Here is a 26,207-nt window from a genome sequence, read left to right as displayed (position 1 = left end):
CTTAATGGAGGTGAGCTTTAAGCTGTGGCATCAAGGTGGAGGAGGATTTGTATACCGAGAGCGGAAGGAGGGGAGATTTTGAGAGTGGGAGCCTGGCTTGGGGAAGTATATTAGATTTTGGTGTTGAGCCATTTGTTTGTTAGAAATCTCTCTCTCTCTCCCTCTCACTCACTCTCTCTCTCTCTCTCTCTCTCTCTTCTTTTCTTTTTCTTTTTTCTTTTTTTGCTGTAAATCTGTTTGTACGGGATAATACCTTAACTTGTCTATATTTTTCCCCTAACCAAGAACAGCAAGCCAATCATCCACAAGGATCTGAGGGAATGAGACACTGGAAAAGCAAGTTTTGATAAGGGCAAATTAATCAAAATAGGTCCTAAATGCAAACGTCTCTAGGGTATCTGAATTAGGCTGTTTCCGTTGGGGTCTATACTTTGTATGTGTGCTGGGGGTTTTGGAGGGTGGTAGTTTGTGCTCCAGTAGCACAAACTGAGAGCGCTTCAGGGAGGCAGGGAAGAAAGAAGCATCTCCATTTCATGATGCTAAAAGGACATGAGGCTCTTACACACCCAACTGGCCCTATACCCTTCCCTAGATCATTAAAATAGAATAATTTTGGCACTCGTCTATTCTCCTTCTGAGTCTTCAGGCTTCTTCTCTGTGGCTTTCTTCAAGGATGTTGCTCAAGCTCTTTTTAATCTTCAGCCTATTCATAAGATTAGGGAACAAAGAGTGAGGTTTGCCTTTACTTGCTGAGAATGGGCCTTGTCCCGAAAATGGGAGCAGTCTGTCCAGGAGGGCCACCCACCAGGAGCCATGGTCAGAGGCCCTGGGCACCTGGGACAGGAATCTGGAAAGGGAAGCAGAGGCTCCCAAAGAGGATGTGGGAGAATGGGAGCAAATGACGCACTTCTGATCCACGCACAATGGCAATCCTTTAAAGTCGCGTTGCCTGCAACTATACTCTGCTACTTAGGGACCTACTTTTACATATACCAACTTGTGGTCCTGTTTCCAGATCCTCTAATCTGCTTATCAAGGAAGAGAATAAAGGCCCATACCCTGATACTGGGGAAACTGTGTTTCATGTTGCCCCAATGGGGGGCAGAGAGAACACAGGAGATTTGCCGTGGACTCCAAAGACTATGCTAGGTATCTACTGATGCTAGAAATACAAGCACAGCTTTCACATTAAAGAATTTGGAGTCTGTGTTGGGGGTGGCCAAGCAGCCCTCTGTAAAATGTTATCAAAGAGGCAACATAGCACAGTGAGTAAAAATACCGATCTGAAGCTGGTCTGCTAGGATTTCATTCTCTGACTTCCACCACTTACTAGCTGTGTGTCTTTGAGAAAGTTACTTTACCTCTCTGTGCTTCAGTGTTTTCACCTATAAAGTGAGTTTTACAAAAATATCTACCTCTTGGGATTGTTGGGAGGATTAATGACTTAACATAAGTACTTGAAACAGTACCCTGGTACAAAGTGAGTGGTACATAAAATGTTTGCCAATATTTCTATTCCCCAATCTGTTATCTGTGGATTTGAAATGTTTCTCAAAGCTAAAGTTATAAAATGTGAATGGAGGTTCAGGAACCACTGAGGTTGTGGTGATGGTGCTTTGAAGTCAGAAAAAGTGCTTGTGAGATGGAAGAGTAAAGAATAAGAGATAAGTTGTTGTGGGGGCCCAAGGCTGGACTTGTAGGCTAAGATTAGCCTGTGGGATGGGGACAGGGCAGCTGGGAGGTCTGGGGCATTTCTGGGGCTTGAGGAGCTGCTTGAGGTCTCAGGTTGAGGGTGAGGGGATGCCATGATGAGATGAGAGAGATGTCAAAGGGAGACCGTGGGTGGGGGTACCCAAGTCTGGGTGTGGGTGGCTGCACAAGAAGCAGTTTTGACTAGACCCCTGTTTCGAACTGGAAGTGGGTAAAATTTGGAAAGAGATGAAATCTATTCTTGGCATTTCGTCTCCAAGAGCTCTTCTCCTCTCTTGCTTCATGTCCAGTACCTTCCCACTGCCTTAAAATGCTGGCCCCCAAAGCCAAGCCTTCCTCCTCCCACTGCTCTACAGCCTGAAACTGTTCACTTCACCCACCAGCCCCCTAACAGAATTCCCATCATTTGAGTGCAGGCTCGGATGTCAACCAGACTTGGAAGGAAAGCTAACAAAGTGGAACTAATCTCTCACTAACAAAATTACTGATAGCCATGGATTGTTCCCCAAAGCCCCTGGCTTTTAAAAATGAAATACTTGTTAACTCAAATGTTTAATCTAGGAATTCTTAACTCAGGAGCCGGTGGGGTAGGCATGAGAGGGTTGCAGGCCTCTGATAATCATCATTGTGAATGATTATTAAAAGGGGTCTGTGACCCCTAAAATGTTAAGGGCCATTTGCTTTAACCTGTCTTGGCTGAGGCAGTATAACAAAGTAAAATGTAAGCATTCGGGTTAGTTGGAAATAAATATTTTTCAGTGGGGTAAGCTAGTGATTTGCACGTGTTTGTGTGCATGCCTGCAAATGAACATATGTGTGTGTCTCCAAATTTATTTTTTTTTCAATTTTGGAACCATAGATTTTTCTTCAATGCTTTGATTCATTGCATTTCTCCCACCAGCATAGCTCCTGTGGTAGATTCAGTTGGGGTTCAGATCTGAGTGTTGGGCAGAATGGGGTGGCTGAGGTGGCTGTAACTTGGTTGTAGGGTCTGGAATCTGCTTACTCATGGGTTTTTGACGTACTGCATGTTCTTCCCCCCTAGGACAGGAGGTTCTTACTTCCATAACACGTTATCATCACCAAGGAAGTGAGCACATATTTTCCACAGCTCCCATCCTCCCTTCCCTACCCCATTTCCTATTGCTGTCTGCCTTCCCCATCCACTTCCCAGAATGCTTCACTTTGCCATAATGAGATGCTCAGCTGCCATGCAGCCACCAACAACCAGAGATGGATGGGGTCTCCTGTACTGCCCTGAGAGGGATCTTAGAAAGACACTGTATTCATGGTAGCAGGCTAGAGAAGGCAAGGAGAAATGAAGAGCCCGATCATACACAGATGCCATTATCCAAATAAAATGATTATTCTTTCGTCCAGCCCCTGCTAACTGGAGTAATTGAAGCAATGCTATATTTATGGAAAACACCATAAAGGTCATGCATTGTTTAGACTCAATTGGAAAATTGCACCTTCTGAGATCAAATTTAATGCAGCATCATTAGGACTTGATTAGCTCAATGCAGAATAAGGTGAAAATACTCAATTCAGAGAAGAACATGTGGTAATGAATGAATATATTTTTATTCAAATACTTTGTTAATTCCCTAGGCAGGTGTGATTTCCATAAAATAAAAGGTCCTGAGTAAAAAGGAAAAAAAGTCAGTTTAAGAATTCTATGGCTGTACTGGAATAAAATGTTAGCAAAAAGACTACTAATGCTACCCTGATAGTGATGTGTTTAGAAATCTTAGAAGTTAGAAATAATTTACAAATAAAGGATATTTTCTCCATATCCAGGAGAGGCAAAAAAAAAAAAATTGCTAAATGAAATTAAAATTGAAACACAGATGTCACATCTAAGTATAATTGGAAAATTCTTAGCTTTTCTGAGAGATTTCTAAGATGGCTTCTTTCTAAAGAAAGAAATCAGAATATTTTAGAAAATTTAAAAGTATAAGGCTAGGTGCTATTGCTCATACCTGCAATCCCAGCACTTTGAGAGGCTTAAGGCAGGCAGATCACTCGAAGTCAGGAGTTAGAGACCAGCCTGACATACATGGTGAAACACTGTCTCTACTAAAAATATAAAATTAGCCGGGCATGGTGGCACGCGCATGTAGTCCCAGCTACAGGATGAGCCACGAGAATCACTTGAACCCAGGAGATGGAGATTACAGTGAGCCGAGATCATGCCACTGCACTCCAGCCTGGGTTCTCAGTGATATGTCAAAGTTGAGAATTTATAACATTCAGCAGAGCTTCATTAAACACGCTGAATAAATAATCTCATTTGCTGTGGGAATAAGGCCAAAGGGTAAAATAGATAAGAATTTAGTAACCTGGAAGTAATCCTTCTGACCCATACTTTTCATTATATACATCTATAAAAGGAGTCTGAGTGGCTAGATGTTCATCCCTAGAAAGAGGCCTAGTTTCACTTTATTTATTTATTTATTTATTTATTATTTATCTATTTGAGGCAGGGTCTCATTCTGTCACCCAGGCTGGAGTGCAGTGGTGTGATCTCAGCTCACTGCAGCCTCCACCCGTAGGGCTCAAGGGATCCTCCCCCCTCAGCTGCCTGAGTGGCTAGGATTACAGGCAGCTGCCACCACACCCAGATAAATTTGCATTTTTTTTGTAGAGATAGGGTCTCCCTGTGTTGGCCCAGGTTGGTATCAAACTCTTGGGTGCAAGCGATCTGCCCACCTCGGCCTCCTAAAGTGCTGGGATTTCAGGCATAAGCCACCATGCCCAGCCTGGTTTCACTATCTTTTGAGAGCATGTTAACATCCATATTATTGTATTCTTATAAATAATCTCTGAGGTGTATAGGGGCATATATTAACCTGATTAAAAAGAGAAGGACCTGGCCAGACGTGGTGGCTCATGCCCGTAATCTCAGCACTTTGGGAGCTGAGGCAGGCAGATCACCTGAGGTCAGGAGTTCGAGACCAGTCTGGCCAACATGGCAAAACCCCGTCTCTACTGGAAACACAAAAATAGTCGGGTGTGGTGGCATGTACCTGTAACCCCAGCTACTTGGGAGGCTGAGGCAGGAGAATCACTTGAACCCAGGAGGCAGAGGCTGCAGTGAATGGAGATCCCACCACTTCACTCCAGCCTGGGTGACAGAGTGAGACTCCATCTCGAAAGAGAGAGAGAGAGAGAGAAAAGGAAGGAAGGAAGGAGAGAAGGAAAGAAGGAAGGAAGGAAGGAAAGAAGGAAGGAGGGAAGGAAGGAGAGAAGGAAGGAAGGAAGGGAGGGAGGGAGGGAAGGAGGGAAGGAAAGAAAGAAGGAAGGAAGGAAGGAAAAAAGGAAGGAAAGAAAGAAGGAAAGAAGGAAGGAAAGAAAGAAAACCAACAAGAAAGAAAGCAAGAAAGCAAGCAAGCAAGAAATGCCCAGCACAGGAATATTAAAAACAGGGAGTCTGGCTACTTAGGGGCACGTTCACTTATTAGCTGGGTAGCAAGTTATCAAAGCTCTTGAAGCTTCAGTTAACTTACCTGTAGATTGGGGATACTATTAGTTATTAGTACTCCACTGGGTTGTTGTGAGATTAAGTAGATTGGTTTACCAGTACAGTACTATCAGAGTAGTGCCTGTCACATAGGAAGCATTAAGAAAGAATCTGTTGTCACTTGGGACAGCAAATTCAGTTGGTCATATTTGGAGAAAGAAAACTATCCTGCCCTTTATGGATAAATTCTCCTTTTTGAGGGGGTTTATTTTCATTTCCAAATCCTAGAAACCCACCTAGCCTGACTTTTTATTACTAAAGGAGTTCCGCCAACTCTCTCACTGTAATTTAAGGCCAAATTAATTCCTCCCTGTACTGTGTTCTTTCTTATTCTTTTTAAATCTTACCAGGGACACATTTATCTGTCTGTGCAGCCCCAACTTAATTTCAGTCTTGAGGACTATGCTATTTTTCCTTCTACTCCCAATCCCAACACACACAGGAAAAGCATGCTACAGTGGGCTTAGCAGAATTTAGGGGAAAGCTTAACATTTGATAGAAGAGCTCTGCTGTTTTTTTTTTTCTCTTACTAGACTTCTCCATATCACATTCTAATCTAGGCTTAGGGCATTTCAAAATATATCTGATTAAAATTAATATTGTACAACTAATAAAGTAGAAAAATTCCAATTAAAGTAGGTATCATTAACATGAAGTAACTTGCTTCAATATTACCCTAAGGCACTAACTGGGTGAAATGAAATGGCATAAAGACTGCGTCTCCAAATATCTCTACCCATCACAGTCCCAAGATATTCAATTATTAATTTTTTTCTCCAGGGATTCAAATATAAATGTACAGAAGTATAACATTATTATCTCAGTAAACCTCTCCATGGGGATCATGTTCTTTGGGGATACTACCAATGAGAAAAAAAAAGTAAAGTATTGAATTATATACTGAAAAAATCCTGAATGAAATTCATAAAAAAGAAGGCAACATTTCCACCATGAAGCAGACTTGTATTAGATTGGCATAGTAACTTTCAGATGGGGAGGGAGAGTAGTTTACCTATCTTTGGAACTTGAAGCTTTGATATTAGACAGTGTGGTACAGAGGATAGACCCAGACTAAGAGTTGGGAAACCTGAATTTAAGCACTGTTTTGTTATCAACTAGCCGAATGACTCAGATTAGACATTTAACTCCTTTGGACCTCAAGTCTCATATTTTCAAAACGAGGACATTGGATTTGATAATCACCAAGGTTCTTTTCCAGATCTAAAATTTCATTTATAGTAAACATTCATTTTAAGGGGTATGGTTAACCAGTGCCTACTACAATATTTGAAAGCATTGTACTAGGTGCTAGGCAAATAAAAAAATAACTATAACAAGTTTCCTGATCTCAAAGGTTTATATGTTATGGATTATTTAAATGACCAGCTAATATTTGCAGAGCATTATGTAGTCATTTTACTATACTTCATAAAACGTGGGGGCAGTGAGGCTCAGCCGACTAGGAATAAGCTTTGCCTGTTAATCGTTAGGCTGTAGCTGACTCATTATAAAGATCTGGGTAAATTACCTCTAAGTCTGTTTTTTACTTGAAAATAATCATACTGACTCAACTGAAAGCAATGTTGAGAAATAACAGGTTGTACATTCCATAAATTTTTATGGACACCATGTACATGCCAGGCCAGTGTTGGGAGCTGGGGCAAAGCAGCCAACCCATCCTTCATCTAGCTTAACTCTTATACACATTATTATAAAGTATGCTGCAAATAAATTAATACAGCAAATGGCTAGCTATAATCAATTGTGGGCTTATTGTAATTTAGAGGTGTCACGAAGGAAGCCCTTTTCTGTGCAAAATAACATGTGTCTCAGCTTTTGAAGTACCACGTAAACGGTTTAAAAAAAAAACCCCATAAATATTACACATACAAAAGATTTGAAACTTGTATAAGAAGACATATAATTTACTATTTCCTAGATGTAGATTAAGCTGAAACATAAATAGAAGAAAGAATGCAGAAGCAGCGTCCCTGCTCAGAGTAAGGGCGGACATTCTTACTGCTAGATCTGCCCAACAAGCAATCTGCTATCTCAAGAGTTCAGAGGTACCTATCCATCACTGTGGGGCCCTGCTGAGGCACTGTCGTGATAAAGGTGATCAATAAGGATGTTCTATGAGAGATTCTTGTCTTGAGAAGGAACCTGAAGTAAATAATAAATAACTTCAGGTACAGTTCTGAGATTCCATAAAGTGATTCATAAATGTTTGAATGATAAAAATATGATATAAATAAAATTATAAGGATGTAATTTATTAAAGAGAAATTAGAGATTAAGATGGAGGGAGCGTTTTAGCATGGGAGTGCTGTGGGACACAGAAACTGGTTTGTCTGAGCCCCTTCCAAATAGCATAACATCTGTGTCCTGATTTAAAATCTAAATTTCAGAGCCTCGAAACCCAAAAGCCTTGGCTGTAGAAATCTAAAACCAAAAAGACCATGCGTTCTGTTACCTGTGATTTGTGGTGTCACCACTCTTTGAGGCTCCCAGATGGGGCAGGGCCTTGGGATATGGGGATGCCTTGTAGGTATGTTGTTGTTGGAGTTGGTGGTGGGGATGGGGATGCAGGCAGGGTAGGGTAGGGGTGGGTTGGGGTGGGGGGAATCCTCCGTTAATATCTCGAAATATTATTCTGTTGCTATAACGCAGCGTGTTAAGTTAGTTTCAAGTATTGAAAAACCAGGGCAGAACTCATGGAAATGGTGCAAATTCTTGACTTAGGGTCAGAAGAATTCACCAAAATTAGCGTCTCTCTGTGCCAAATAACAGCCAGTTTCAATTTCTGGACGGCCTCTCCGCGTGAGTGACAGGTTTTCTTAGATGCCGCGGGGGGTCTTTCGCGGGCTGGTGGCCTGCCCCCTGGACTGGTCCATGTGTCAGGCTGAGTCCGCAGCTTAGAGCGCGGCCCTGTATTTCTGTCTGATGTCTGGGGCATACAGATATGTGTGACGGACAACGCTCGTGGCATTCGAAGCCTCTTTAACAGACGTTTGTGACGAGAGGAAAGAAGTGTGCGAACTCTGGCAAACAAGTGTGCGGACTCTCGAAAAGAAGTGGATTTCGAAAGTGGGGAGGGGATGGATCTTCGTAGGAGAAATGGAAATTTGCTCCTCACCACAGGGTTTGCTGGAAATGAAGACGCGGCAATTCTTAATCCAGTTTCCTGCAGTAGGAAACAGCGGGCAAGGGAAGTCCCAGTTCAAGTTCGGAGCGAAGTGGGCTCCTGCAAGGAGCCGCCCGGAGGCGTGGGACAAGTGGCGGGAGACCCGGCCGCGTCGCGCCGGGCGCTAGGGACGGACGCACTTCCCTACTTCCAGCAGCGGGTACGAGCCGCCCCAACTGCGCTGGCCTGCTCGATTCTTTGGGAAACACTTCGCGAGCTTTGTTTCAGACGCCGACCCATCTTTCTTGGTGGGTCTGCAGCTCCACCAATCACGCCCGCCACTGGGCGGGGTTTCAGGGTCAAGGTGGACCAATTTTCCAGCATCGCCCCTACACGCGCTCTCGGACCCCTGGGGGTGACTGACAGCAGCCGGGCCCAACCCGCTGCTCCGGAGCGTGGCCTCCGCCTGGGGCGTTACGAAGACAAGGCCCCAGGACCAATCGTATTGGCCCGTGGGGGGCGGGGCCTCGCTGCCAGCTCCAGACCAGCGCTACCGGCACTCCTTTTGTCATATGAGAGACGCGGCGGGGCGGCCTCTCCGCCGCGGTTTAGCCAATGGAGAAGGCGAGATGGGCGGGCTGGGAGTGCCTGGCGGCGGGTCGTCAGCTCCGAGCCGAGGTGCAGTGAGCTGGTCGGGGGACCGCGAGGCGAGCGCGGAATCCTGGGCGGCGAGCGGGGTGTGAGCTGCCTGAAAATGCACTCGGATGCCGCCGCTGTCAGTGAGTAGCGGAGAGCCAGCCAGCGGGCCGGGGCCGGGCGGCTACCAGCACTAGCCACTCGACTCCTGCAGTCCCCGCCCCATGCCTCCGGTCCCGAAACGCGCCGGGAGCCCTTGCCCGGGAGCCACCCCTTCCCCTCCCGGGGCCGGGGCGGGCGGTGACGCTGCGGGCTGGCGGGCGGCGTGGGGCGGGGGCGGGCGTAGGGGGAAGGGGCCGGCCTGCGGGGAGGGCGGAGGTGGGGGGGGGACTGGCTCTGTTTCAGTGTTGGGGGAAGGGAGGGCTGGACTTGCGATGAAGGGCCGAGACCCGAGTGTCCGGGGTGCATGGAGGTGGAGGCGGCGTTGGGCTCTAGCGGGCAGGGCCGGGAGGGTGGCACCGGCGAGGAGAGGGAGGGAGCGAGCGAGCGGGGATTCCAAAGGATTTCCAAAGGCCTGAGCGGTGCGGGCGGCTCCGTGAGAAAGGCGGGTGAGTGAGAGGGGGGCGCGGGGGCGGGGACAATTGGAAGAAGGGCTGGTTGGCGGGGGTGGGGGGAACAATGGGTTGGGGGAATGGGGGCAGCCACAGAGCGGGGCTGGAGGGCGGGCGAGGGGATGAGGGCTGATGTAACGGGAGAGCGAGGTGGTGGGAGGGACTGGGGTGTAATGGTAGTTGGGGAGTCCGGCGAGGCGGGAGGGGCGTTGGAAGGGCGGTGGGTAGCGGAGAGTGGTGGTAGGGAAAGATATTGAGGTAATGGGATGGGGCAAGTGTACAACGGTAGGGCGATTGGGAGGAAGAGGAGAAAAAGGTGGGGAGGATTTAGGGTGGCAGAGTGGGGGCAGGGGTAGAGAAATAAAGTGGGGGTGAGGAGCTAGTCGGGGAGGAAGAGGAGGTGGGGCGGAGTTGGCCAGGAGGATTGTCATGTCCAGATTCGGTCCGGAGCCGGGCTAAGGGGGTGTCAGACTGTGCTTAGGGGAGGTGCTTCCTCTCCCCGTCGAGGCAGGGTCCCTTGAGTGGGGATTCCAAGCTTCTGGGTGCGGAGAGAGGAGGGGGCGGTGCTGAGGTGGAGGGGACGAGGTAAGTGCCCCAAGGTTGGAACTGGCCGCGGTTCCCCCGGGGCGGCGGGAAGCGAGGTCGGCGCTGGCGCGGGCTCCGGCTGCGAGACTAGGAGGCGGGGCAGGGGTGTGGGCTGCGGGTTTTCCGCCGCAGGAGCCGGAGGGGTCGGGCCCTGAAGGCCAGGTCCGGGGCTTGGCGCGGGGGAGATGTCGGGGTCCCTGGCAGTCCGTGGGTTTGGTAGTCTGTGACGCAGTTGTCTAATTTCTGGCTATTAGGTGTGGGGGTTGGTACCATGGAACCCGCTTCCCTGGAGGGATGGCTGGGCCCTAGGCCGCGCGCCACGCCCTGGGGGCGCGACTTCTCCCAGGCGTGCTGGGAGGGCGCTTGAGGGGTTTCCTTTAGGGTTTGTCTCCAGTCAACCAGTGTGAAGGGGAAATGCGGTTCCGCGGAATTCTGGGACTTGTAGTCGCGGCCGCGCCGGACCGCGGTTGGGTTGGGTGCACGTGGGTAACTGTGGAAACGAGTCCCGGCCTGCAGCGCGCCCTCGGAGCCTCCCTGCTCGGCGAACTTGTGCTTTATTACCTGGCCAGCCCCTCTGCGCTCTCGGGAGGCGGTTGAGTTCCCAGAGACGGAGCGGCTCCCCAGCCCTTCTCCCTTGCGAGAGGGAGAGCCCAAGCCAGGCGCAGCCCTCTCAGGCTTGGGTTCTTGATCCCCAAGTGAATTTCCCCCTGCATTTTGTTGGCCTCACTCGTGGAATAAATGCTTGGTCTTGAACCATCATGCGCACAGGTTGTGGGAAAACATTCAAGAAGCAATACAATGTAAAGCAACCTTTAGAATGGTGTATTATGGCATCCAGTGTATGTAAGCACTGGGTTCAAACACTGCCTTACATAAATATGAGAACACAGTGGAGGTACATGTAACCCTCGTAAAGATAATGTAGACTGTGTGTTGGTATTTCTTGGGGTGTTTGAAAAAATAACCCACTTGAAATGAATGATGGAGGTGGCTTAATGGAATTTAGGGTGGAAATATGAAGGTGAGCAAAGGTGATATGTGATGTCTTCAATTTTCGAAGAAGCTTGGAAAGCAAATGAGAATAGAAGAAAACTGTAAGAAGTGGAGAACCGTAAGACTTTTTTTTTGTTTGCTTGCTTTGTTTTTAGCTGCAGGCTGCAATTCCTTCTCTCCTTAATATTAGAAACCTTCCTCTCTGTAGGTAGACTCCCTAAACATCACATCCTTCACCAGTTCCCTTTACTGTTTACAGGGAAGGCACTCCAGAATCTGTAATGTAGAAGGCTAAGATTTAATGCAGAGATGATAGATTTTTGTATGTAAAATATAAGGTATTATGAAACTATTGGCAACATGGTCATTAGAAGAATATTGTAATTTTTCTGATGATAAAAATATTACCAAGAAGTCCTAAGGTTTGTAAACCTTTTGGTGTGATTACAAACATACTGAACTTGGATACTTGATTGTTTGATGGTTCTTTTCATGATGAGTGAAAAATTGGGCAGTCTGTGGTGTTCTTGTGGAGATCATTTATATCTATCTGTCGTATTTTACATAATCGTGTGGTGAAATATCCAGGAAACTCTTGGTAATATATAAATATGTACAAAAATATGCATTTAGCTCTGGAATTTTTTCTTGCAGAGGGTAAAGTGATGAGATTGAAAAACATGCAAGAGCTATAATTGTCTTCAAAATGGTGTTTTTAAAGAAAATATGAAGCTAGTCATAGCTTTCTCTTTTTCTTTTGTTCTGTTACATCCCAAAGAGCAGGTGCTTTTTATACACATACAGCCCACCTCCATCCATTCCCCAAAGCCCTAGGCTCCTACACAGTATCACTGTACACTTTCTGCTCTGGTTTTTAGGTTCCTTTTTGATTTTTGGCCCTTGGGGAGGTCCTTTATTTTCTTGTGAACCTAGCTGTTCATTTAAACAGATGGTTCTTACACGTTACCTAGAATTTTTTACTGTTTTATATTAAGAAGAATTTTTAGGTAATCTTGTCTGTCACATTGCTGGAAAAGAAGGCCTGCCTCATTTTCTCTATCTTAGTGGACTTCTATTCATTTACTCTCTTATTCCTCTGTTCTTAACCTCTATGTACCCCTACTGACACTTAATCATATTTTTTCAAACTTTATCATTATCTCCTTTTCTGTTTTTGTGTTAAGTTGCTCCCAGCAGCTCTTCTTGGCTTACTATCTTCTTCCTGGCTACATGTTTACATTATTATCTCAGTCATCATCATCTGCTAATTATAACTAATAATATCTAATAACCCTGGTAACTCAGCAGTATAAAGATCAACCTGTGAGAAACTGACCTCATGATGATCTCTTGTTGTATCAGTTAGGATGCCTTTGCCAATACAATGCTCAAATTAATGGCTTAAATAATAGGGCTTATTATCGTTCAGTAGCAAGAAACCTAGAAGTAGTTGGTTCTAAAGCTGGTGCAGTGGCTTAATAATGTCATTAATGATCTAGGCTCTTTGCATCTTTTTCTTCTTCTAAGTGTTTTAGCTTTTATTCCTCAGGCTCATTTGCCTCATGTTTGCAGTATGGTTGCTGTAGCACCAGACATCATGCCTGGATTGGAAAGCAGGGAAGGTGCATATTTCCTTATAACTCCCTGTTAACGGAGAAGTCTTTTGCAGAAACTCACTTTGGAGAGTTTCATTTCAGTGTCATTGGATCGAACTGATCTCATGCCACTGCTAGCTGTGAGGGAGGCTGAGGCAGTGAATGTCTGGCATTTTCCAGCATCTCTTGTAAGATATGGCCTTTCATAGGGTGGAAGAAGGGTGAGAAGAATGCGCTGGGTTGGCAGCTTGCAGGTTATATCCCTGAACCAGCTACTTCGGCCAGCTGTCTCTGGCTTGGTCTCAACCTTTATGTTGATTTCATTTCTGCCTTATTCTAAAAGAATTAGGGGTGACTTGCTAAATATAGATAAAATCCTGTGAAGAGAAGGAAAATCTATATATAGACTTATAAGGTACACAGAAACACTTGCCATGTGTTAGAAATATTTGGCACTGAGCTTCTTAATAGTCAAAACAAAGAAGAGAACAAAACTAATAAATTTTATTCATTTGGTAAATGAAACTGCAGTAATTTTAATAACCCACACTGAGATCCTGGACATTTCTTATCCTCTTCTTCCCTGGTCAGTGGCAAGGAGAGATTGCATCTCTTCCCATGCCCAGCCTCTCTTTCCCATACCTATTGCCATGGCCTTATGTCTGAGACAGCCTTTCTTACAGTGTTACAATAACCAGCAATACATTTTTCTCCCTTTTTTTTTTTTTTTTTAGAGGTGGGGTCTTGTTATGTTGCCTAGGCTGGACTCGAACTCTGGGCTCCAGGGGTCCTTCCACCTCAGTCTCTGAGTTGCTGAGACCATAGGTGCACACCACTGTACCCGGCTCCAGCTGCCCTCAGTGCTGCTGTTTTAGAATTTTTCTTTGCTGTGCTCCCTCTCTGGCAGACTCTCTCCTTCCATGGAATCTCTGAAGCAGTGCTTCCTTCTGTTACTCAGTTTTGTGTTACATAACAATAGCTGCTTGTTTACTTTTATTTACCCTCCCCAATTAGATTATTACCTTTTTGAGATCTGGGACCATGTCTTACCTAGTATCCACTTTAGCATCTAGCATGATGCGTTGCATAGGTCCCCAAATATGTATTGAATTGAACTTAAATGATCAACTGTTGAATAACTTGTGCATTATCTAGGAAAAGTAATTCTTCCTGCTGCTGTTGTCTTTCATTATCTTTAGATTTTTCTTTAAGGAACACAAGCTTTCACCTATTCATTCTTTGCATTTTTTAGACAAAGTCAGTTGTATGCAAACTAATATTTCTTTTTCAAATATATGCAAATATCAGTTTTAGAGAATGTGGCATGGAGAAATTCTCAAGGAGAGAGTAAAATGCTAGTAATGTGCTGAGGGAACAGAAGGAGCGTTTGTGAATGTGCACACATCCATTTCTGGTCTCTCGTGTCAGCATCCTACCTGCAGAAGGTTAAGGCAGCATTAACAGGTCTGATGTTAAGGGGCCTAGAGTGTTTGTCCTTTTCCCTTCTTTTTATTTTATATCCATATTCTGGTCCTAAGGATTTATTTCTTAAGTTAACAATATAGTGAGATCGTTGAAAGTCTTTCTTCATTTAGACTGTAAGTTGAAGTTCAGATTTACACAGTAAAATTTTCTTTGATGAATCATAAATGCTGGTAAGTTTTTATAGTTAGTCAACTTCAATTGGTGTTAATTCTCATAGCTTGCTTTTTTTCTTTTGAAATGTACATTAGGAAAAGTACTTCTTGAGAAGTATTCTAAGCAGAACATGTATTTAAAAATGTGTTTTAAGAAGAAAAACACTGAAATACATTTTAAATAGAATTAGGTATTTTAACAATCATTGTATGACAGTTTTAGATGTAGCAAAGTATTTGCTACTTCAGGTTTGAATTGCTTTTAATCAGAAAATGCTGTTAATGAGTTATGTTCAATCTAGGAAGATAGGCTTGTCGCTTATAACTAATGTACTTAATAAAACACTAGATATAAAAAAGACCCCAGCCTTCTTCAAATAGCATTACCTGTGGTATCATTTATTCTAGTTCTGCCTTCGAGGATTTTTTTTTCCTTGTGAAGTTTTTTGCTGGCCTGTATCAGTAGATTTGCAGAGATGGGGAGTAATCCATTTGTATCTGTAATGGACACGGTCAGTCTTGTGGGACCCTGACTCTTCGTCTAGTTGAAGAATTCTTACCCTAGCAGACAGATCTTCTCAGACACATTCACCTGAGACTGTGAACCTGAGGCTGGAGGCAAGGAAAGAAGAGTAGCCCATGTGACCATTTTCTGGAGGGATGCACAGTGGTGGCTGCCGTGCTGCTTCTAGAGGCAAGGTCTAGTTGTGGCTGTAATCATGATGCAGTCTGCTGTGTGCCCTTATGACCAGGGGGAGATTCTGCAAACTGTGTAATAGCACTCCCCCTTTTTTATAAATCCTTTTTTGTTTAAATTAGCTAGAATTAGTTTCTGATGCCCTCCACTAAGAATTCTGATACTTCAGCATCCAGACTTGTCACTGTTGCTGGTCAGATAGGTGGTTGAAGCCCTTGTGAAGAGCAGTGATGTTTTTTTTTCATCCTGGCTGCCTGTACATTCTGGTCAGAGGTGACCCAGAGGACCGGAGGAGGACACAGTCGATACCAGCTGTGGGTGTGGGAACTGTGTTTGCTGGTGGTCAGGCAGTACTCCAAACCACACACTGGGTCTCATCATGTGCCACTCTACTGCTGCTTTTTCCTAATTCTTTGTCCCCCAAAAGTTGGGATGCCTAGGAGCTAATACGTAACTCCTCGTGCAATTTTTTTTTTTTTTTTTTTGGCTCTATGGGAATATTAGCTACAGAAATATGTGTGTGCATGTGTGTGTGTGTTTTAGTGGAATGTTTATTTTGTTTAGCCAAAAATTACATCTGATGTACCAAATACCTTTTTAGTCAACGTTATTTAGGTATAATTTTATGTATTATAAAATTGTACTCATTTTAAGTGTTTGGTGAATGTACTAACGATATAGAACATTTCATTACCCCAAAAGTTCCCTTGGGCCCCCTTGTAGTCAGTGCTTCTCTCCCTGCCCCACTACCATAATTGTTGGCTTTTAGTCATCTTAGGCCTCCTCCGTATTAGTTGATGAATTGTCACTTTGCTGTTCCTGAGGATATTACAGTATAATAAAGGCATGATAAATCTCTCATTTTTACTGAACTATGAAATCCAAAGGAAAACTATCAGTGCTGTATAAATTATCAATCTGATAAATAATACTTTGCCGCATGGAAGTGTCTTGAGTTAGATGACTTGTTCTGGTGAGCGGCTTTCCAGTGGATGGCTTTTCTGGCTTCTCTGTGGCCTGTAGACATGCAGGGCTCGGGTTTTCTCCATGGATGGGATGATGTCTTTTAATTGTTATTTAGGTCATGTTGGGAGGCAGGAAAGCCAAAATGGCTGGATTCAAATCCTTGCTCTGTCATCTCCTAGCTGAGGGACTGGAAGAGAGTTACCCAGCTGCTCTGTGTGGGCTTCAGAGCCCTCACACCTAAAAATTACCTGTTGAAGGCTGTGGAGTTGTTCAGTCGCCAAGTGTTTATTGGGTACCTACTACGTACCTGCTCTTCATCTTTCAGGAAGTTTTCATTCTAGTGTAGGGGCCCTGCTCTTCATCTTTTATGAAGTTTTCATTCTGGTGTAGGGGAGGGGGCAGATAATAACAAGTAAATTGTGTAGTATGTCAGATGGTGATAGGTTCTGTAGAGAAAAACAGCAGGGAAGGAGTGCATGCAGGCACCCCTGTGTGCGGGCGTCGGGTGGGGTGGAGGGTGTTGTAATTTTAAATAGCGGAGCCAGGAAAGGCTTCACTAAGGAGGTTTTAAGCTAAGCCCTGATGGAGGTGAGGGGCCATTCCAGGCAGAGAGAACATAAATGCAGAAGCTCAGAGTGGAGAGCAGGCCTGTATTTGAGGAACAGTAGAGGCTGGGGTGCTTAAGAGTAGAGGTGTGGGGGCAGGCAGGGGGAAGAAAGTAGGAGGCAAGATTATAAGTAGTCCCAAAGATTAAATGAGATGAAACACATAACATGTTTTTGTTGCTTATAATTACTGTGTGATGATAGTCTCCTAGGTAGACTTTAAAAAATAACTCTTGAGAAGAAAAGAGGTTATAAGAAAGAACAGAACCAAATGAGGCATTCCCTCACTCAGCCATTCAGCAGACATTCAAGGGTTTTTTTGCTGCCAGGTGCTGCTGTCACAGGCAGGACTGCGTTGGGGAGACCGACCGGGGCTTCAGGAGCTTCCTTCAGTGAGTTCAGGGTGGAGACAGAGAAGGAATGGATGCATGGATTGGTGATGCCTGCTAGGTTAGATGGATGCCCAGCGGGGGCTTTGAGAACATGTGGGGAATGGTTAGCAGTTGTCATGTGAGTTGTGTAGCTTTTGACGTTTTATTATATGAAGAACAGGATCTGTGTGCATGTGCAGGTGGCACATGGGGTCAGGTGGGAGCTTTCCAAGGCCAGTGACAACATGGTGGGGACAGAGAACTGTAGCAGGAGAGGGTGAGTGTTTGGTAGGCTAGAGTGGAGGGGAAGGTGAGGTGCAGGGCTAGGCAAGAGCTGGTGGCAGGGGTGGGGTGGTGGGCGGTGGGAAGGACTCAAAAGAGGCACCAGGGAGAGAGTGTATGAGTGGAAAGGAACTGAGAGAAGAAAGCTCGGAGGTGGGGCACAGGGAGGGAGGAGGAGCAAAGGGGAATGGGGAGGGACTAACACAAATTCAGTGATAATCTTGGATTTGCCTCATCTGCTTTGCCTCTATTAACTCATTTAATCCTCCCAGCAGCCCTCAATAAGTTAGGGACTGTTATTATCTCCATTTCACAGATGAGGAAGCTGAGGTGTAGAAAGGATCACTCACCTCTTCAAGGTCGCACAGCTTATAAGTGGTGAATTGAGATTCTAACCCAAGCATTCTGACTCTGTGGTCTTGGTAACCCTCTACTGCCACTGAAATCATTCTTAACATTTTGTTTGTGCTTTTCATTGAACCCTGATTGGAACACTCACTGCATGTATATTGGAATTCTTTTTTTTTACTTTTGTCACTGGCCTATGAATGATGATGACAGAGCCAGTTGATGTGATTATGTCTTGGTTCTTTTCTTCTTGGAATGAGTCTCAGCAGGATCAGGATCTGGGATTTCTGAGTCTCTTCTTTCCCATTCTTCTTCATCTCCTCTCATTTTTGCCGGTTTGCTTACAATGAGAGTAGGCATTTAAAAACTGATTTTAAGTGGGAAACTGAAGAATTGTGGCAAAGTATTTGCATACTCTAATGAAATAGTCATTTTTAGTTTTCTTAGATTTTATTTAAATAGACTTGTTATTTTTAAATATAGGAGATCTCAATGACATTGCAGCAAAACTAGAAAACAACTACTAATATCATTTTTGCTTAACATTTTTGAAATTATTTTTCTCTTTTTTTTTTCCTATAGGTTAGGGTAAGTTTAATGTCTTGTCCTACATATGCAATTCCCAAAATTAAACCACAGATCACTTCTTAATTATTAATTAAACAGGAAACGGGATAGTTGTACATTTAAGTCCAATAGCTAGTGAATTAGTAGTTTTAAACACCGTCACCTTGTGATCTCTTCTGCCCTGTCTTTTTGCAGTTCTAGGTTCAGTCTGTCTCAGTGTCTTCTACGTTCTAGTAATAATAGGGATGAAAACAATTAACCTTGATTGGCACATAATATGGACCAGCACTGTGCTAAGTGCTTGGCATGCACCATCTCATTTAATAATCCTCACAGTAGCCTCGCAAAGAGGGTTGTGTTATTTCGGCTTTATGGGTGAGGACACGGGCACAGTGAAGTTTGGAAGCATGTACAGGGTCACTCAGTTAGGACTCAGTTGGAGCTCTGACTCCAACCCAGGGCTTTCTGTTATCAGAGCTGATTGACATTCTTTAACCAAAATCTGGGCTCATTTAACATTAGTGAAATGAAAGGATTTTTACTCTGAACTATCCAGTGATTCTGTGTTCTTCAGTGGGTAGCACAGATTATTTGTGCTCACCTTCAGTGGGTAGGTGGGGTGAGGAGAATGAAGCTAGGGCCCTTTGTACCGTGTCACATTGGGAGTGCAGCCAGACTGGGTGTCCTAAAGTGACTGAGTCCCTTGGGATAGCACCAGTAGGCACAGGCAGTGTGGTGGGCGATGGATGGATGCTGCCTCCCTTGGGCGGATGGTTCCTTCTCCCAGCCCCTTTTTTGAGTCCTGCAAGAGGAAGAAAAAGCCAGCAGCATTATGCTTGGATGGCTTTAATTTTGGATCTGTGTTCAGTGAAAATGCTGAGTCACTTTGAATGACCCGCTCCCTTATCAGTTTTCTCCCTTGGCTTTTGGCTTTTGTGCCTTGTACATAGCATTTATTGATGAGGAGAATGAAGTTAGTTAACACTTTCCTCACCTGCTACTTTCAGTTCTTTCGATTTTTACCCTGCTTTTCAGCTCTGCAATCTTTTTCCTGGACCTTGGCCTTTTCATCATGTGCTGATAGGGTATGGTGAATGAGTTAGATTCCTGTCTAGCGGTACTGAGGTTGTTCCAGGAGTAGATTGGCTACTGGCAGGCCAGGGATTGAGTTGAGAGTCGGGGATAGAATCTACTTCTCTGGTTACATGTTAGAATCACCTGGGCTGCTTGAGAAGCACGTGGTGCCCCACTCCCGTTTTTATTTAATTGATCTGGATTGGGACCCTGGTATTTGGTGTTTTTCAATCTTCTTAAGTGATTCCACTGTGTAGCCAATTGTTTCATTTAAACATTAATAGCTTAATTAGGAAGCTGAGTTTATTTTGGGCTGTGGGGATGGGGCTCAAAAGATGCAACAGCTCCGCCATGGGCACTGCACTGGGCAGATTACACAGACCCTTCCTGCTCGCCTATGACATAAAAGCCAATACTTGGTAGTGCTTCCCCTGTGCCGTGCACTGTTTGAAGCACAGTGCAGCATTAACTCATTTAATCCTTATGATATCCTTATGAGGCAGGCACTGTGATGATCCATTTTGTAGAACAAGAAATTCTTGCTTGTAGCCATGAAGGACATGTAGTATGAAACTGACCCATAAACCTAGGTTTTGGTTTTTCCTAGGTTTACAGTATAGAAAACATTTCAGATCTTTGTATTTTAATAATTTAGTCTGAAATGTGAATGTATTTGTTTTTACAAATGAAACTGAGACCTGTGCCATGTCATATAGCTAGTGACTATCAGTTAATATACAGAGTTGTAAATTGGTATTGTAAATCATTTAAAACACTACTTTTTTATGGTTTTGACATAGATTTTACTTTATGGTACATTTTATATTTCAGGTTATTTGAGATGTAACTCATTTTTAATGTGATCTTTTTTACTTAAAATTGCATTTTGTACTTTTTGAAAATATATGTACTATGATCTTTGAGTGTGTATTAGATCTTCACTGACTTGTGATCTGACCTGCCTCTTCACAGTCTGGCTACTGTAACTCTCCAGGATACTAAGCAAAACTAATAGCAGCATTTTAAACATGCTCAAATCCGGCCATGGTAAAACCCAAACTCAGCACTCCTTCAAACCCACATGCATTTCTAGTCTCCCGTTTATAACCAACTTACTGAACAAGTTGTCTTTGCTTGAAATAGTCTGTATTTCTTCATCATTCATACTATCCTCAGCCCACTTTGTTCTGGTCTCAGTTCTGTCATTGCAGTCTTCTCTGAGGTCATGGAGTAACCTTCATGTTGCTAAATTTAGTAACTATTTTTAAAGCATTTATTCCCCCATTTATTGGTACCTGCCTTGTACTAGGTTTGCGCTGTTGTAGGTACAGGTTGAATACCCTTTATGTGAAAATATGAAACCCAAAATGCTCCAAAATCTGAAACTTTTGAGTGCTGACATTACACTTACGGGAAATATTCATTGTAGCTTTTCAGATTTTTGGATTAGGAATGCTCAACTGGTAAGTATAATACAAACAACAAAACCTGAAGAAATCTGAAATCCGAAATGCTCTGGTCCCAAGCATTTCTGATAAGGGATACTCCAAAATATATTGAGATAGAGTAGTGAATAAAGCAAAAGGAAGACCCTATCCTCATGGAGTTTGGGCTCTAGGAAGAGTGACAAAGACATAAATAAATATATAATATAATGTTAGGATCATGGAAGACTTCCTGTTGTATGACTCTACTAATATAAAATGTCTAGAGTAGGCAAATCTAGAGAGACAGAAAGTAGATTAGTGGTTGCCTAGGGGCTGAAGAGGGGTGAAGGGAGAAATGGGGAATGACTGCTAATAAAAAATGTTTTATAATTAGATTGTGGTGACGTTTGCACTACTCCGAATATACTGAAACAATTGAATTTTACACTATAATGAGTGAATTGCATGCTATGTGAATTATATTTCAACAAAGCTATTAATATCAGGAAGGTGATAAGTGCTATGAAAAAAATCTAAATCCACTGGGAGATGGAGATACTATTTTGCATAAATAAATTAGATGAGATGTCTCTGATGAGGTGACATTTAAATAAATATTTCAGGAAAGATAGCTGTTGAGGACAGCTATCAAGGGTCATGGAGGCTGAGGGGCACAGTAAATGCAAAGGCCCTGAAGTAGGAATTCACTTGAATATTCACGAATTGTGTGGCTAGAATGGAGTAGGCAAGGATAATGTATTGGGATGACTTAGGTCAGATCGCGTAGAGCCTTGTGAGGACTAGAATTTTTTTTTTCTTTTATGCTGCAATAGCAAATACAACATCTCAGTGATTCAAGTAAGTGGTTGTTACGCATCCTTTGTGGGTTGGAATGGGTGTCTGCTCCACATCGTTGACATTTTCATCCCTAGTCTATGTGAAACCCATGGGAAAAGAGGGCATGTATTTCTAGAAGGAAGGAAACAAGGCAAATCTAAACAGTGGCTCCCAACCACAGTGCACCCTTGGCTTTAACAATTTTTGTTTTCTTTTCCCATATCACGTTATAAAATTGACTTTTCAGGAACCTGAGCCATGTGACCCATGGCTTGAAATACCCTTAAGCATTATCTGGTGAATCCCAGTTAGAGAGGCAGATCCCTGTACCTCAGTTGTGTTCTTGTTCTGTTCCAGAGACATTTAGATGAGTGCCGAGGTTAGATGGTAACCTTTAATTTTGTCCAGTAATATTTTGCTTTTTTGGCAATAACATGGTCATTATTTTGCCCTTCTGCCACCTTTACAGGTTTATTTCGTCATTTTCATCATCATCAAAAAGCATTTATTAAGACCATAATACTATTTAAAACTTTTATACCTGAGAGAATTGCTCAGCTGGAGTTTAATAATAAAACACTTTGATGACACTTTAGTGACCAGAAGAGTGAATTGTGCTTAAAAATAGAAATTTAACATTAGTGTTAAATCTTTTCTGTACCATTATTTCCCTGGGGGGAAAATGGTGAATTGTTTTAGATTCAGCCAGTTTAAAATTTTTTTTCTTTAATATTAAATTATTTTAAGTATGTGCTTGCTTATTGACAGCTTTGGGTAGGAAATGCTGCTGCTTTTTTCGTATTACAGAGTGTGAAGAGAGATTGATATTTTTGCTTTGATTGGAAATAATTTAGAATGGAAGAAGTAGCCTTGGATTAGGAGTTAGAAGATAGGAGTTTTGCCCAGCTTGGCCATAGCTAGCTCTCTGACTCTGCTCAAGCTAATAAAATGAGAATTGGACAAAAGAACATGAACCATTGAGTGCCTCACTCGCTCTCATCTCTCATGTACAGTCCTGTTAGTTTTTCCTTACACTGCAATCACATTTTATATAGAGGTTGGTTCTAAAGTCCCTATATAAGGTGAAGATCATTGGTGTTAAAAATACCATTGGAAACACTTGCAGAAGATTCCCCTTTGGAAGCTGCCTCAGAAGAATCCAGCACAGCCCATTCCTTCCTCCAGCATTGGAATAGATCACTGGCTGTTTATTTGAGCACCAGTTGAGCATCTGGCCTTGGCTTCAACTTCAGTTTAGGGACCATGTTTTATGAAAATACATCATTTTAAATACTCGACTCATCCCGTATTGTGAGATGCACAAAATCTGATTGGCATGTGGAAACAGACCAATGGAGTGACTATTCATGTGTCACGTCTCATGCTCATTAAGTAGATGGGGGGTGGGCAGTTACTGAGACAACTGAAATTTCTTTTCATCTTGCTTCTTCCTTTTTTTTTTTTTTTTTGACCAAATGAGAAGAGTTGAATTTGTGTGAGCTAAATGTCTATTTTCTGTAACTCCAGTGTACTCAGAATCTCTCCTCTCCACTTTTACAGCCCCTGTCTAATGGCCCTAATCCTTTCCCACCTCAGTCACCTCTAGTCATCTCCATAAATGGCCACTCTAAATTCAGATCACCCATCATCTTTGCTGCACACTTGTCCTAGAGTGATCTTTTTAAATAACTCTCCTGATCAGAACACTTCCATGGCACCAAGACTCACAGGAGTGCTTCTCAGACTTCCCACCAATGTTTTCTTGTGCAGAGTTTGGTGAATTAAGTTGTCTCAGGGTTCCGGGAGCACAGCTTGATGTGGGGATTATGTTTGTTCTCATGTAAGACTGTCATATTATTGTTGATTAGAATTGATGCTGCTGGAATGTGCCATGCCTGTCATTATGTTTGCATGGTCTCTGGTGCCCCTGTTCGAAGTACAGATCCTTAGGAGATTAAATCTAAACGCTCAAGCAGGATTCACAGGCCCTTGTGGAGCTTACATTCTAATGGGAGAGGATGATGACAAATATATAATGTCAGATGGCATTAATGCTGTAAAGAAAAGCAAAGCATGGTAAGATGATAGAGTGAAGAGGGGGCTCTGTTGATCTGGCAAGGTTATGTGAGGAGGTGATTTTTAAGAATTTTATCTTAATTGACAAATAATTGTATATATTTGTGGAGTACAATGTGATGTTTTGATATGTGCATAATTGTGGAGTGATCAAATCAGGCTAATTAACATATCCATCAAAGGTGATATTTAAATGGAAACCTGATGAAGTGTGAGAGCAACCATATTATTATTAGGGGGAAGAGGGCTCAAGGTAAAGAGAACAGCACGTGCAAAGGCCCTGTGGTGGGAGTGTTCTTGGAGTGTTAATGAAACAGTAGGAAGCTCACTGTGGCTAAGTAGAATGAACAAGGGGAAGATGGGTAGAAGATGAGATTGGAGAGATTAGTAGATGCAGAGTGTGCAAGGCCCTGAGCCCATAATAAGTTTTCTTTTGCTTTGAACAGCTTCCCCTTCCATCTGTAACTGTTGGGTGAGGTGGAATTAATTTTAATTTGTTCTACATGCTAACCAGTTGCCCCTCTGTTTACTGAATTATTATCTCTTCTCCATTGAATTTGAAATGCCATTTAATTATATGTTGTGTATGCATATTTATATGTATATGTTTGTCAATTCTCTGTCATTGATTTTTCTTCTTGCACACATAGTATAACATTTTAATTACTGTACCTTTATACCAGGTCTTGGCAAACAATGACCCATGGGCCAAATCCAGCCTACCACCTGGTTTTTATAAATAAAGCTTTATTGGAAAGCAGCCATATTTATGTATTGTTTATGGCTGCTTTTGAGTTACTATGGCAGTGTAGTTGCAACAGAGCCTGTATGGGCCAGAAATCCAGAAATACTTAGGATCTGGCCCTTCACACAGAGTTTACCAGGCTCTGCTTTATACTGTGTATCGATCTGATAGGGCAAGTTCATCCTCATTCTTCTTTTTCAACAATTTCTTGGCAGGGCTAACATGTTTATTTCTCCAGATGAACTTTAGAATCAATTTGCCAAGCTTGCCTGACTTCCTTCTTTTCCCCACCTCTTTTTTGGGGTGGAGAACTGGGGAGCCAGCAGAATAGGAATTTTGATCGCATTAATTTGTGGTTTAGTGAAGTGAGAAGTGATTGCTTTACGTTGGGTCTTTCTATTCCAGAAATATCTCTCTATGTGTATATCTTTCAGTAAACTTTTATTGTTCATTTTGAACAATAAAATCATACATATTGGAGTTTATTCCTATATGTATTATTGCTTTTTGTTGCCATTATAATTGAGATCTTGTCCCAGTTATATTTTACAAGTGACTATGGTATAAAGGGAAGTTTTTGCTTTTTATCGATTTAAATTCTGTTTCTAACCCTCTTATGAGAGTAAACTATTAGGACTGTTAATTTTTGTTTCTTTCAATTGACAGTCATTGTCTGAACTTATCAATAATTGTTTTATGAATGTTTATGTCTCTGCCTATATTGTGGAGTTCTCTTACCTAAAGTAGTTTGGGGGAATGGACTTGGACACCCTCAGTGGCATTCGTTTTTTTTCTTTTGTGTAGGTCACAGCAAATGGTAGTTAAAACAAGCCAAAAAACAAAAACAAAAACCAGATAACCCAGACAAGTTTATGCCCAATCTGCAGTTGTTGGTAGTTTTAAGAAAATCCAGAAGATAACGTAGGCAAGCTATTTATCAAACACGCTCTGCCTTTGCAGAGCTGATTGCTGCTTTTAATACAGACTATAGAGTTGCCATGTCACCCAGGAGAGTCAGACTCAGCACTGCTTTACTTTGGAGAGCCATTTGATCATGGAATGCAGTCAAAACCTAGCATTTATCCTTTGGAATTGAAATATGAGCAGAAGGAAATTTTTATGAATCAGTTAGTGCTTTCCAGAATACATTCTCGGTAAAGCATTTGATCTTTATCCTTAACATCTATGCCTTAAGGAGGTGAAATTTACTTTAGATTTCAAGGTCTATTACTTGCCATGAGCATTGAACAGATGAACTGTAAATCCAATGTGTGTTAACCTTTGTGAATCTATCTTTTAATGCCATTTTTGTCTTTTTTTCCTCCTGAATTTGTGTCTTCTTAACTTTTCCTTATGTTGATGAGACGAAAGAAAAATTATCCATGTTACTGGTTTCATTTTTTCCTTTTCCTTTTTGTTTTTTTGGTTGAAGTGATGATGGTGTGGTAGCAATAGGGATTGGATATAGAAATGGAGAATTGCTGACATATATTATGTATTTGTGAAATGAACCTGTTTACTCCTGTTGCCTTTAGTAAAGTAAAACTTCATGTGTGGAACCTGATTTTAAACATAATATCTGTATTTTTGTTCCTGTGTGTTGTGATTATCTGCAGTCAACATTATGAACATCAGTTGCTGGTATACGAGTAGCAGTGCCATTCTTGCATTACTATAAAGAAATACCTGAGACTGGGTAGTTTATAAAAGAAAAGAGATTTAATTGACTCACAGTTTTGCAGGCTTTACAGGAAGTATGGTGCTGGCATCTGCTTGGCTTCTAGAGAGGCTTATAATC

General features: G+C 42.7%; 1 protein-coding gene across 6 annotated transcripts in view; it reads left to right on the top strand.

The window, feature by feature from the left end:
• Positions 1–8,869: 8,869 nt before the first annotated feature.
• Positions 8,870–26,207, top strand: part of DCUN1D4 (defective in cullin neddylation 1 domain containing 4) — a 74,176-nt gene continuing 56,838 nt past the window's right edge. For 2 of the 6 annotated variants that reach the window (XM_025385870.1, XM_025385869.1), the window contains exon 1: positions 8,876–9,136. In XM_025385870.1, the coding sequence (XP_025241655.1) occupies positions 9,112–9,136 (25 nt within the window). In that variant the 5' untranslated portion in view covers positions 8,876–9,111. Of the gene's footprint in view, positions 9,137–9,458; positions 9,602–26,207 lie in introns of those variants that run through there. The other 4 variants (XM_025385868.1, XM_025385866.1, XR_003119479.1 and 1 more) reach the window with 3 other exon arrangements.

This window comes from Theropithecus gelada, chromosome 5 (assembly GCF_003255815.1).
Source record: "Theropithecus gelada isolate Dixy chromosome 5, Tgel_1.0, whole genome shotgun sequence".
Lineage (NCBI taxonomy): Eukaryota > Metazoa > Chordata > Mammalia > Primates > Cercopithecidae > Theropithecus > Theropithecus gelada.
This window is presented reverse-complemented; position numbering and strand designations above follow the sequence as displayed.